This window comes from Limulus polyphemus, unplaced genomic scaffold (assembly GCF_000517525.1).
Source record: "Limulus polyphemus unplaced genomic scaffold, Limulus_polyphemus-2.1.2 Scaffold508, whole genome shotgun sequence".
Taxonomy (NCBI): Eukaryota; Metazoa; Arthropoda; class Merostomata; order Xiphosura; family Limulidae; genus Limulus; species Limulus polyphemus.
The window spans coordinates 230,303-243,909 of NW_013666118.1; the positions used below are offsets into that span (position 1 = coordinate 230,303).

Consider the following 13,607-nt stretch of genomic DNA (forward strand, 5'->3'; position numbering starts at 1 on the left):
GTGAGTATAGAACTTATTTTTATTTATAGTGGTGTGTGTGTGTGTGTGTATATATATATATATGTGTGTGTGTGTGTGTGTGTTAGGGCTGAGACAAAGTATTCAAATATTCTGAAGCTGACAGAGGCTTCGGATCTGCCAGTGCCCAATCGAATGTTCGCACGTTTATTTATACGCATGCGCTATGCATACAATTTTTGATTAGAAAAAGTAGAGCACGATTGGAAGTAGTTGTAAAAAGGTTTCAGGTGTATGGAGTTTTTATAAGAAACTTCACGACCATAGGAAAGACATGTGCACTATTTGTAAAAAAGAATTTGCCTATTTAGGCAAGACAACAAACCTACGGAATCACCTCGCGTCGAAGCACTCGACTCTTTACTGTCCGGGCATCGAGACAACTACAACGGAAAGCAGGAAGGTGCCTACCCTTGATGGATTTGTAAGGTCTGCGAAGTGCAATGATACATGTGCAAAGAATACAACAGACAGAGTGACTCAAATGATCGTTCTAGACCTACGCCCCGTTCGAGCTGTTGAATGCGATGGTTTTCGTAACTTAATAAAGTACTTGGAGCCGGGATATGTCTTACCAAGCAGAAAACAATTTACCGCTGATATCAACCTTAAACATGCAACGTGTAAACAATGTCTGAAAGAAAGGCTAAGTTAAGAAGCAGTGTTTATATCGTTAACCACGATATATGGACGAGCATCACGACAGAAAGTTACATCACCGTAACAGAGCATTACATTGATAACAGCTGGTTGCTACAGGCTTTTGTACTGGAAACCTTACCTTTCCCAGAACGGCACACGGGGATAAACATTGCAGAAAAGCTGAAGAAAGTGGTGGAAGAATGGGAGATTATGGATACTGTTAGAATGGTTAGCCATGACCAGGGGTCCAACATGAAGGCTGCCATGGAAATTTTGCACGAAGAACTAAATTGGCAAAACTTACATTGTACTGCTCACTGCCTTCAACTCTGTATACTAGCAGGGTTTAAAATCAATTCCATTGACAGGCTGCTCGGAAGAAGATTGTTACACACTTTCACCACAGTGTAGTGGCATCACAAGCTCTAAAATAGAAACAAGTCGACATGAACATGTCTGGTAAAAAATTAATCAACAGTTGTGTCACTCGATGGTACTCAACATATGAAATATTAGATTGTCTGTTAAAACTCCGGTGGCCTGCTGCTGTTCTGTCGGATAGTCAAGTAACAAAACCCAGTGATAGATACTTGGATTTAAAATCTGAACAGTGGAAACTAGCCGAGGAATTACTGGAGGTTTTGGAAAACTTTAGTACTGCAACGACCTTTCTGAGTTATGAAGAAAATGTGTCAATGTCAGCTGTGTTTCTGATATTACATGGTATTCTTGACCAGCTAGAGCCAGACGTGTCGGATTCTGGCATAATCAAGCAATTCAAAGATATTGTGTCATCAGAGATCTCTGAGAGATTTGAACTCAAATCTTTGCATGCTGCACACCCAATGCTGTTGACAGCTATTATTGACCCTCGATTTAAAAATCTTATCTTGGGTAGATACACAGAAACTGAACAAGAAGCCCTAAAGAAAGGCATCATTGAGCTGATGGAGATGTATAAAGAGTATGAAGAACATGAGCCTGCTTCACACGAGCCTTCTCCATCTGTTGTAAAACGACCAAAGAGATTGGCTGCATTGGACAAACTCCTAGGTGAGGAGGCAGTGGTAGCAGAACCCTCTCAGCTCAGAATTGGAAAAGTATCTGGCCGAACCTCCTCCACCTAGACGAGATAATCCACTTGTATGGTGGAAGTTAAATGCTGGTCGCTTCAAAGTTGTTTCATTTGTGGCTAGATGATTAATGTGCATACCAGCTACAACCACATCTTCAGAAAGAGTTTTCTCTATGGCAGGCTTAACAGTCACCAAATTACGAAGTTCTTTAAAACCAAAAAATGTTGACGCATTAATTTTTTTGAACAAAAATTTAAGCAAACTGTCAATACAATAGTATTTATATTATTTGTAGTGTGAGAGTGCATGTGTGTTACACTATTCACACCTACTGTATTGCACTGTACTAACTATTTTAACTACTGCATTATACTGACTATTATTACTGGGTACTGCTGATGGAAATTTGGGTGGTTTGTGACTGACAATACTATGTAATGCTACTAAATAAAAAATTCCAGATTCCAGAAGGCCTGTAATCAAAATCTAGGAAATCTTCCTTGCTCAGACTACACAACTACTGTTCAGTCATATTAAACTTTGACAGATCAAATGCCTGAAGGTCAAACTCATGTACAGTCAAACTGTAACAAATTAAATACATACATTGTTATAATATAACAAGTATACTCAATTGTAAAAAGCTTTGAAGCACTACTTATAATATTCGTTTCAGCCCTAGTGTGTGTGTGTGTAAATTTATTAATTTATTTTTACCCAGTTATCTGTTATTAATGTTTCAAAATGCTGCTATAAACCATGTCTATTATACTTGATATCTGGCTTGAGCTTTTGTAATGATATCAATATATATTAATTTGCTTTGTCCAGTGGTTGTTTATCATCTCCTCTATTATATCTTGGAACACAACTTTTGTCATAGCTGACTACATTTCAGACAAACAATATTTCCTACAAGAAAAATTTTTGTAATCTTACTCTCTTCTGGTATGTATTTTTGTAATGGTTAAAATTTACTTTAATGATTAAAAAAAATATTTAAACCTGCTTTGTCACTTACTGATAATCTACACTTCAAGGTGTCTCACGAAACTCATCAGACATTTGAGACAATTTTTAAAGATATTATACCACAAAGTCTAGGCAGTTTATCTTACAAGGATATCTAGGTATACTTTAAAACCTGAATAGTTTATTTTCTAAAATAAATTTATTACCACAAAGTTTAACCCTTTCATATCAGGCTCATGTATTTTACACGACCTTGTAACCACCATGTAACTATGAAGGTATGCATACTATAACTTTGAAAGTATTTAATGTATCTTCACAAAATTTCTCAAGCTTTTATTAAACATTACAAGTTTTTTGTGGATACAAAATCAGAATTTTTAATTAAGTATTTTTAATAAAAATTAGTCCATAAATATATAGATTCAGAGTGTTGACTGCTCTGAGTGCAAAGTGATTTTCATGTTATAGTTAAAAATACATTTACCTTCATTTGAAAGTTTCCATATTTCATTTGCATAATCTTCAAAAGCCTTCAAAATAAATCTCAAACTTTTTTTTAGGTGTTATCTTCTCTACCATAACTATATGGGAGTTAGTTGATTTGACCCAGCCTGCGAGAATAAATCTGAAACTAAACAACAAATTAGACAATCATTTGATAGATTAAAGCTTTGGCTTTCTATCGGCTCTAAATAATATAGTATAAAATGTCGGAGAGAACTATTGGCAATTTGTGGCAAGTGTGGTCTGGTTTTATAGTTGATGGCTCAGAAAACAAATAATATTGAAGACTATAAAAATTATGCTTTGCCTGAGTAATATCTATATTATAATAAGTAATTAATGTTAAATTCTGTACTTCTCAGAGGGTGGTAAAAAACTTAGAGAAGAGGGAAGACCTAGAGAGCAAATGTCAGAATTCTCATACAAGGGTAGATTGAGGATTTTTTAAAATAATATTTCCTTATAAAGTTAAGAACTTAAACCTTATATAATATTAACATTTTATTTATTGAGTACATTTTTTTATGCCAAGTTTATTTGTATACATTGATAATAAAGTAGTTTAGTTAAATTTTGAATGTAACTGTAAATGTTTGACATGCACACTTTAACCTACCCCTTGCAAAAGGGTTGAGACTTATGCTCTAGGGATACATTAGTGTAGTACAAACCTCTAAGTAACTTTATATTTAGCTTGTATCTACAAGGTAGCAATGCTCCTTGCAACTAACTTTTACAGCTTTTCATAAAATCCTAAAAATAGTATTTCTTTTTTTTTATCAACTATGAATAGTTCTAGCAGCATAAGAATTAATAAAACACACAGACTAATAAAATGTCTAAGGATTAATGGTTAACAAAAATGTATTTAAAATTCACAAATCATTTAAAGGTCTTTATTTGATTCACAAAGAAATAAGTAACAACTGCTAGGTAAGATATTACAAAAATATTGATTTTTTAAGTATAAAATTAGTCAAGGATAAGTTTTAACACATCATGTGGCTGATGAAATATAAATAAGTGGTTATGTTTTGTAACATCTAGATGAATTCAAAGGTCACAATTTACTAGAAGCTACTCGACAGTGTGATCCGACTCGTGTGAAGAAGTACCTCTGTAGTGAAGTGGTCAACTTTAAACATCCATTCACAGGAGATTCCCCTCTTGTAAGTGAAAAAAATGTGTCTTCTTTTTAATTAATTCTAAGTGGAAATACACTTCCTGCAATATTTGTAAACTTTGTGAAAAAAAGTCAGTTTTTTGAGAATTTTTATACATCAGCTCCCTAAATGTTTTATATGTTTAAATTTTTTGCTGTACACATAAATTATGGAATAGTACTTCTTGTTGGGTGGAAGTAACATACTGTCTTATTTTATATATTGTCCTTCTCACCAGCACTGTGCTGCCAGCTCTACTGCTCCTAAAAGAAAACAAGTAACTGAAGCTATTCTAAGAAAAGGTGCTAACCCAAATGACAAGAACAAAGAGTAAGTGTGCATTGACATCTTTACATTGAGTTTTACAATTTCCAGCTCTTCTCAGATGTTTTAAAAAAATAAACCATGATTTTTCAAATGAAATGATTAGGTTAAACATTCTGACTTAAAAATGATAAACATTAAATTATTTATGTGAAACAGTAATCTTTGGCATTTTTGCCAAAAATGATAAGCTCGAACAATTTGAATTGAAATAATGAGCTTGGACTATATGACCTGAAATGATAAACTAGTTATCTTGGCTTTAAGTGTGTAGATTGAACGTATTGACCTGAAATGGTGAGCTCATTTATTTTGATCTAAAATGATAATTCAGACATTTTTACTATTTACTAAATACCAATGCTTTCATTTTATTCTAATATTTAGGTATTTGTGCAATTTGTTAATAAAAGATGAATAACAATTATCTTTCTGTTAGAAAGAAAGTACCCCAGAAATAAAATATCCAGGATATTTTTACATAGTATAGTTGAATTGATTTCCAGGTTTTTGACTCCTCTACATATCTCGGCAGACAAGTCTCACTTTGATGTGATGGATGCATTATTAAAGCATGGAGCTAAGGTAAACTTTGCACACGTCATTGTTTCTTTTAAAAATATTTTACAAAATGTAGTTAAGAAGTGTCATTTATTAACCAGATATAACCCATAACAGGAAAGTGGAACACAAATATCAAAGTACTTATAAAAGTCATAACTAATATTGTATGGATCAAAAGAGATTGAAATGGAAGATGTGGCTATAAAAATATTTTTGATTAAATTATTTTTAGTGAGGAAAGTATTGATAAAATTTCAGTGTTTGGAAGGTTCTTACTGTCGGATATTTTACCCTTAATATTATAACATTTCAGGACATTTGTGTGTTCATTCTTTCGATTATGCCCTCTTGCCAACTACGTCTTTGAAACAGAATGTTCTCAAATGTAGTGTTTAGATGGTTGCACTGAAAATATAAAAGGTTTTACAACCAAAAAAGTCAAGGGGGCATTGGAAATAATTCAGAAGTCTTAGCCTTTAGGAACTTAAATAAGTTTTTTAAAGTTATCACTTGCTTTTTTTTTTGACAATCATTTTTTAGACAGCAGGCATATTGCAGTAGGTTTACACTCAGGTACAAATCTGTCTAGCTGTCATATATGGCATGGTTTATGATCATGCTTGTATTAAAAGCACAGTTGGTTATGACCATACAATATAGGAAACTCATTGTTTGTTATTTCAAAGTTATTTATATGATGTTTTAATTGTCCTGTACTCACCACAGTTAACCTATATTTATACAAGTATATGAGTAATATGTGGCACTATAATTTATTTTTCTGTTCTTCAGCAGACAAACTGTTTAATATAATTTTTTTCTCTCATCACCAAAATTCTAGGTTAATGCTCTCGATGGACTTGGCCAGTCGCCCCTTCATCGCTGTGCACGTGAAGGAAATGTTCAAGCTTGTCGAATACTACTGTCTTATGGTGTAGATTCCTCTATTGTCAGTCTTCAAGGGTACACTGCAGCTCAGGTTGCCACTGAAAGTGTTCAAAAGATCTTGTCTGGTTAGTTTTCTTTAGAAGAATTAAAATTTTCCATAACATTTTAATTAAAGAAATTTGTAAGGACAATATTGCCTTTCCAACCATGCAGAAAGGGTGGAATGTATATCATTTAAATTATCTTTATTTAATTGTAATTTAAAAATGGATTCTCAGAATCATAATATAAAAATATCTTTAACAAATATTTTAAAAAATGTCTATGAACAAAATCTTCCTTTCATGGAATATTGGAATATTTAGCAGAAGCATTAAGGTTTATGTATATGTAGAAGTTAGAATTACTTAAGTAAAGCTGCAGGTTGGCTATGAGAAAAGTAAAAACTTAAGAGAAGCTTTCAAATTCTATTTTGACACTTAACATTTGTAGACTTTATTCTTGAAACCAAAGTATGAAGATGTGTTAGATTTGATTCTAAGAGCAAATTAAAGCCACACCCACCTGTCACATCTTCTCTTTCAGAATTTGTTAATAGTTCTCCCATATGTTTAATTCTACATTATGTATAACCAATAGAAAGCCAAGGTTTGACGTATTATATTATGTTGTTTTCTGAATGGAGAATTGTCAATTTCTTTGGTAGTGCAAGCTTCATTCCCATAGAAAAGATAATGACTAGCTTGGATGAATTTGTAACAGCTCTTGTTGCATGGTTAGAAAACCAGAAAAATTGTAATAGTTAAGGGAAATTGTTTGCTTTTTGCATTTAATTATTGTATGTTCTTTGGTACATTAATTTATTAAATAAAAATTATTTAGTGCATTACTACCATTAGTATAAAAAAGTAGAGTTAAGTGTCATTGACAATCGATAGCGAAAAAAAAAAGAAGACCGGGTAAGGATTATATTTCTTATTTTTCATGTTTATTCTTTATTTATTATTATTATAAAAGTAACTAGAATTCACTGGAAATATTTTTATATTGAAATACTAATGTCATTTAACATGCCTTTGTAAAAATTAAAAACACTTGTTTACTTTCAGATCCTCCTCCAGGAAGCACTGATGCAGAGTATCAGCTCCTTGAAGCAGCCAAGGCTGGAGATATAGAAATAACAAAGGTAAATCTGGTTGAAAATAGCCCAAAAAAGTTTACTTATTTTTTTTTATCACCACTCACATTAAACAGTAATATTAATGATGTCAGAAAAACACGTAGGTTCAGGAAGTCTTAACATAAAATAATAAAAACCCTATAACCAGACTGCTTTCGAAAGCTGGACCTCTCTTCTTCAGGGACAAACTGGGAATGGTGGTGTAATCCAATGAGTGATATATAAAGGGAGTTGAGTGACATCATGAAAGTCACTTGGTCTTCCAGGAAATGTTTAATATATTTTTCCATATACAGTTGTGTGTTTCATTTCTGGTACAATGTGGTCAGCAACAAGAGTGTTATGTAAAAAGGTATTAGGGAAATTTTGCTTTAGAAAGAGTTAAAAAAGAAACAAAACTATACTTAAGTGTTTAACTAAAATAAAGGTGGCACCTGGAGACTGATTGAAAAAGAGATGTTAAGCTAATTAATTTATACAAACAGGTATGGAAAATTATCTTAACTCTTTCAGCAAGGACTCAATTCCTGGGACTGACCTCGTAACAGTTTTGTGCTTGTTATAGTTTTCATGCTACAACTTTTAATTAGTAAGCATATCTTAACAAAATTTGGCAAATTATCAGTAAACATTACAATGCTTTCATATGCAAAATATTAAATTTTGTTATTAAGTCTTAAGGTTTATTAAGCAATGTTTTTCTCATGGCTTTTTTTTTTGCATGTTGTCTATCCTGGCCAGGTAGTTAGGGCGCTTGACTCGCAATCTGATGGTTGCAGGTTTGATTCCTCGTCTCACCAAACATGCTCGCCCTTTCAGCCGTAGGGGCGTTATAATGTGACGGTCAATCCCACTGTTCATTGGTAAAAGAATAGCCCAAGAGCTGGCAGTGGGTGGTGATGAGTAAGCTGCCTTCCCTCTAGTCTTACACTGCTAAATTAGGGATGGCTAGTGTAGATAGCCCTTATGTAGCTTTGTGCGAAATTCAAAAACAAACAAACAAACAGATAGTTATCAAATGTTTCGTAAGAAAAAACTTTATATTTTATATGTTATTTTCATTAACAACTCTCTGTATGTGTTCAGTAGACTTGACTGATCTTGTAACCACCATAAATTAAAACACCAAAACATAAATGTTTAGTCTAAATAGCTTAAGCCTCATAACTAATGACTAGAATGGATGAATTTGTAAAGGCTTTTGTCGCATAGTTAGGAAGCCAGAAAAATTTGAGAGTTGTGGGAAATTGTCTACTATTTGCATGTTATTTGTCTATGTTCTTTGGTGCATTATTTAATTAAATAAAAATTATTTAGTGCATTACTACCATTAGTATAAAAGAAACAAGAAGATTGGGTATGTACTTTATTTCTTGTTTTTCATGTTTATTCTTTATTTATTACTGTAAAAGTAACTAAAATGTAAAAAATATGGATCTTTTTAGGTTAGTTAAGATCAGATTAGGTAAAATAAATAATAATAATATAATAAAAATGTTTCATGAGGCATGCACGTGAGCAGCTCATAGTACCTCATGGATAATATAATTCAATAGCATAATGTGAGCTGCATGTTCCCGAGTGATTTACATCTTATAATGGCACAGATAATTGTTAGACACAGTTCAAAGGGCTATAAAACAATAAAATTTAATTATACATAGATGTATAATGTTATGAATTTAAAGCTACGTAGGATAAACGAGTGTAGTTTCATGCTGCATTTGAAGTCATTCTAGAAGAAGAAAAAAAGAGTAATTTAGATTTATTTCAGTTGGGGGAGGGGTATCAATGTCAGTCAAATTGACCAACCTTGTATAGAGTTAGGGTAGAGAAAATAAGAGATAAAATATAGTTTTACTGAAAACAAACCTTTGAATTGTATTTAGGAGGTTTTAGATATTACACAAATTAAATTTGATATTCTTGAGATGAAGAAAAGTATTTTTAATCTTAATGTAAAGATCACTTTTCACACAGACTATTCAAAACAAATACTTGATATATTTAAGGACAAATCTTTATTTTAGTTTATTAAAAATACTTCACTAAAAATATGATTTGTATGTGAAAGACTTATAATGTTAACTGAAAGACTGCCAAATGTTATGAAAATATACATACTATATTGAAAGTTAGAAGTATTAAATGTATAAAGGCTTTAAATGAGTACAAAGAGGTCATGTGGCTGGTTAAATTGACCAAGCCTGTATTGAGAGAGTTAATAACACGTCTGTAATTCAAGGGTAATCTTCGAATATTCCTTGCATAAGTACAGGAGTAAAGGTGATACAAGTATGACATATCTGTAATTGTTAGGTTGTCAGTGTGTTAAGTTATTGTTGTGGTGGTGATTCAGTATTTCCTAGAATGCCTCTTTTTGTAGTGGTGGTTGTTCAGTATCTCCTAGGATGCTTCTCTTATGTTTTATTGTTGTTTCTTAGAATGCCCTTCTTATAACTTTTTTGTTGTGATTGTTCAATGTTTCCTTTAAAGTTCTTCTATTGTGACTGATCAGTGTTTCTTACAATGCCCTTTTCTTTTTTGGTATTTTTATTTATTTTTTATTTTCTGATTGTTAATTTTTCCTAAAATACCCTTATTTTTGTGCTGTTTTCATCTGTCTTTCCTAGAATGCATTAGTTTTTACTGTTGTGATTGATCAGCATTTCCTTGACTATCATTCTTATCTATTTGTTTTTCTTATGGATTGTTTTTTCTAGGTGGCCTTGTATTTTCTTTTGGTGTTCTTATTGATCATGTTTCCTAGAATGCCCTTCTTGTCTTTTAGTAATTGCTTGAAACAGGTTTTGAATCTCACCTATTTCACATTTGTTTGTTAAACACTTTCTTCATATTGGAAATGACTAACAATTCTTTTTTTTTATAGGTGTTCATAAAAAATTGTTCTGATTTGCTGTTTGTTTTAAATCGTACAGCATGGATAGTGGTTTTAGATTTTACTTTGTATTGTGACATAGGTTCACTCTTGGGTACTCACACCTGCTTAATTTTTCAAGATAATTTTAAGCTCAGGGATGCTAAAACTTTATTTAGTTATATTGGATATCAATCAGATCCTGATAATTACTTGTAGCTTTACCTAAATATACATATGTCTGATATGCATTATTTCATTTCAGATTTGAGATAATGTGCTTTAATTTTATGAATCGTAACACCAAAAGGTGAAAAAAAAGCTGTTTGTTAAATTCAACTAGAAAGTTTAATCACCTCAAACTCTCTTTCATGTAAATATATCTGAAGTCTACATTAAGTCATTTTGCATATTTAAAGCATTAACATGTCTCAAAACTGTAGGTCTCAGCTTCTCATTGTAATGATTTTGTTTACATAAAATGAGTATATATGTTTTATAGTTTAAATACCTTCTTTATGTTTCTTGTTGTGGTGTTCAACTTTGTAGCAAGTTCTACAGTCTCAACCACATGTGGTGAACTGTCGAGATGTGGATGGCCGTCAGTCTACGCCACTACATTTTGCTGCTGGTTATAACAGAGTTGCTGTGGTAGAATACCTGCTACTTCATGGAGCTGATGTACATGCTAAAGACAAGGGGTAGGCTTATTCTGCATGGTTAACTGTTTATGGATTCTGTTCTTCATTGTTTAATTACTTATCAATCATTTAATCACACTACAAAATATCACAATATTCTGTTACAAATGTTTCATTAAAAAAATTTTGTTTAGTATAATGATCATATTTGAGGTTTTGGTTTCCAGTGTAGTCTGTATCACTGAGGTTGTGGTATTGTACAATATCAATAACTTTTCCACGTGTTTCATTTATCTTAAAGATCAAATTTCACATGATGACAAAAACTGAATAGTGTAACAAGACTAATCATTTACTTATCCATTTGTAATAAACTGTAATAAATTTTTTATGTACATTTAACTCAATGATTGTTCCAGTATTTACCAGTTACTCAAACATTTTTAACAACTTTCCAGAGGACTTGTACCATTGCATAATGCATGTTCATATGGTCATTATGAAGTTGCTGAGCTGTTAGTAAAGGTAAGGCTTTCTACAATTTTTGTTTTAGAATATTAAATAAAATTATAATTTTTTCACTTTCAGAACTTTTTTTTTCTTTTTACATAAGACTGTTCATTTGAGTTTATCAAGACTTGAATGAGTCTACAGAATATGTGATAACAACACAAAGTAACAGAAAACTGTCCAAACCCAATACGAAATTTTAACAGATTTACTATTTACTGCTACATTCAAGATTTAAGAACCATGCTATTTCCATTTTTTTCTTTGTTGACAGAATACTCAGAAATCCACTGAATACAAATTACTTGAGCTGGGCAATCAGTATAATTTGATAATTAGTTAATTATTAGCTAATTAATTCTTTCACCATAGGATCAGTCGAACTGACAGAGTTCATAACAATTTTGTACCTGTTATAGTTTCTATACTATAACTTTTAATACAGTAAGTGTATCTTCACAAAAGTTGGCAGACATTTAGTAAACATTACATGTTATTTGTACACAAAAATAAGATTTTTTAATGAAGTATTTTTACTAAAGATATGTCTGTGAATATATTGAGTCTATTTTTTTTACTAGTCCAAGTGCAAAGTGATTTTCATGTTAAAATGAAAAATACTTTTCTTCATCTCAAAAACCTCAAATTTCATTTGCATAATCTCTAAAACCTACCAAGTATACTTTAAACGTTTTTATTTGAAGTAAAACTTTGTTTGATCTGTTATTTTCTGTACCCTAACTCTATACAAGGTTGGTCAATTAAACCATCTTTGTAACCACCAAAACAAAATCAAAATCAATGTTTTTTCTAGAATGACTTCAAATTGTAAAATGAAATTATATTAGTTTATCCAAAATAACTTTAAACATATGACACTATACATCTATTTCTACATAAATTTCATTATCTTATTGCCCTTTAAACCATGTCTAATTAATATTTGTTCCATATAAGTTGTAAATCATGTGGCAAACATGCAGCTTATGTTACAGTATCAAAGTACATAATGCATGTACTACCCTCCAACTGCTTGCGAGCCTACCTTTCAAAAAATTATTATTATTATTTATTTTACAATATCTAACCTAAAAAGTTTCCAATTTTTGCATTTCAGTTACTTTTATAATAATAAATAAGAATACACATGAAAAAACAAGAAATAAAGTACTTACTTGGATCTTCTTTTTATGCCTTTGACTGTTGATGACACTTAACCCTACTTATTTTTATACTAATGGTAGTAATGCACTAAATAATTTTTATCTAATTAAATGATGCATCAAATAACATAGAATAATCACATGCAAAAAGCAGGCAATGTCCTATAACTATCAAAAATTTTCTGGCTTTCTAACTATTAAGAGGAGTCATTGAACTGAAAGCAAAATTGAGGATTCTCTTTACAGAAAACAATGTTTATATAATACGTCATTTGATAGGTTAAAACCTTGGCTTTGTATTGGATATAAATATTATAGTATTAACCCAATTTGCCCGGGTATCATTTACTGTGCATGCCGTGAGGTTTAGTGATTTACATTCAAAATTTTATTAAACTACTTTATGTTATACCAATTAGTATAGCATAAAATCTAAGCTAATAATCCATATTTTAATAGTATATAAGTTTTAAGTTCTTAATTTTATAAGCCAATATTTTAAAAAAATCCTGAATTTCCCCTAGTGTTTGGTTACAGAGCCATCAAATAGAAAATCAGACTGCTCTTGTCACATCCTCTCTTCCAAGATTTTTTCATATTTCTGTCTTACGTTTAATTCTATATTATCTATAACCAATAGAAAGCCAAGGTTTTCATTTATCAAATGATGTATCATATTACGTTGTTTTCTGAATGGAGAATTGTCAATTTTTCTGTTAGTACAAACTTCCTTCCCACGGGAAAGATAACGACTAGCATGGATGAATTTGTAACGGTTCTTGTTGCATAGTTAGAAAACCAGAAAAACTGTGAGAGTTAGAGGAAATTGTCTGCTTTTTGCATGTTCTTATTCTATGTTATTTGGTGCATCATTTAATTAAATAAAAATTATTTAGTGCATTACTACCATTAGTATAAAAATAATTAGGGTTAAGTGTCATTGACAGTCGACAGCAAAAAAATGAATACCTGGGTAATTACTTTATATCTTGCTTTTCATGTTTATTCTTTGTATATTATTATAAAGTTACTAAAATTTAAAAATATGGATCTCTTTAGGTTAGTTAAGGTAAGAGTAGGT

The 13,607-nt window shown here is 31.3% G+C and overlaps 1 protein-coding gene across 1 annotated transcript in view; it reads left to right on the top strand.

Moving 5' to 3' along the window:
* Positions 1-13,607, top strand: part of LOC106458746 (tankyrase-1-like) — an 86,892-nt gene that overhangs the window by 23,939 nt on the left and 49,346 nt on the right. Inside the window, exons 7-13 of the mRNA XM_022385054.1 lie at positions 4,263-4,384; positions 4,617-4,708; positions 5,209-5,287; positions 6,108-6,279; positions 7,264-7,340; positions 10,762-10,913; positions 11,312-11,378. Coding sequence (XP_022240762.1) covers positions 4,263-4,384; positions 4,617-4,708; positions 5,209-5,287; positions 6,108-6,279; positions 7,264-7,340; positions 10,762-10,913; positions 11,312-11,378 — 761 coding nt within the window. The remainder of the gene's footprint in view (positions 1-4,262; positions 4,385-4,616; positions 4,709-5,208; positions 5,288-6,107; positions 6,280-7,263; positions 7,341-10,761; positions 10,914-11,311; positions 11,379-13,607) is intronic.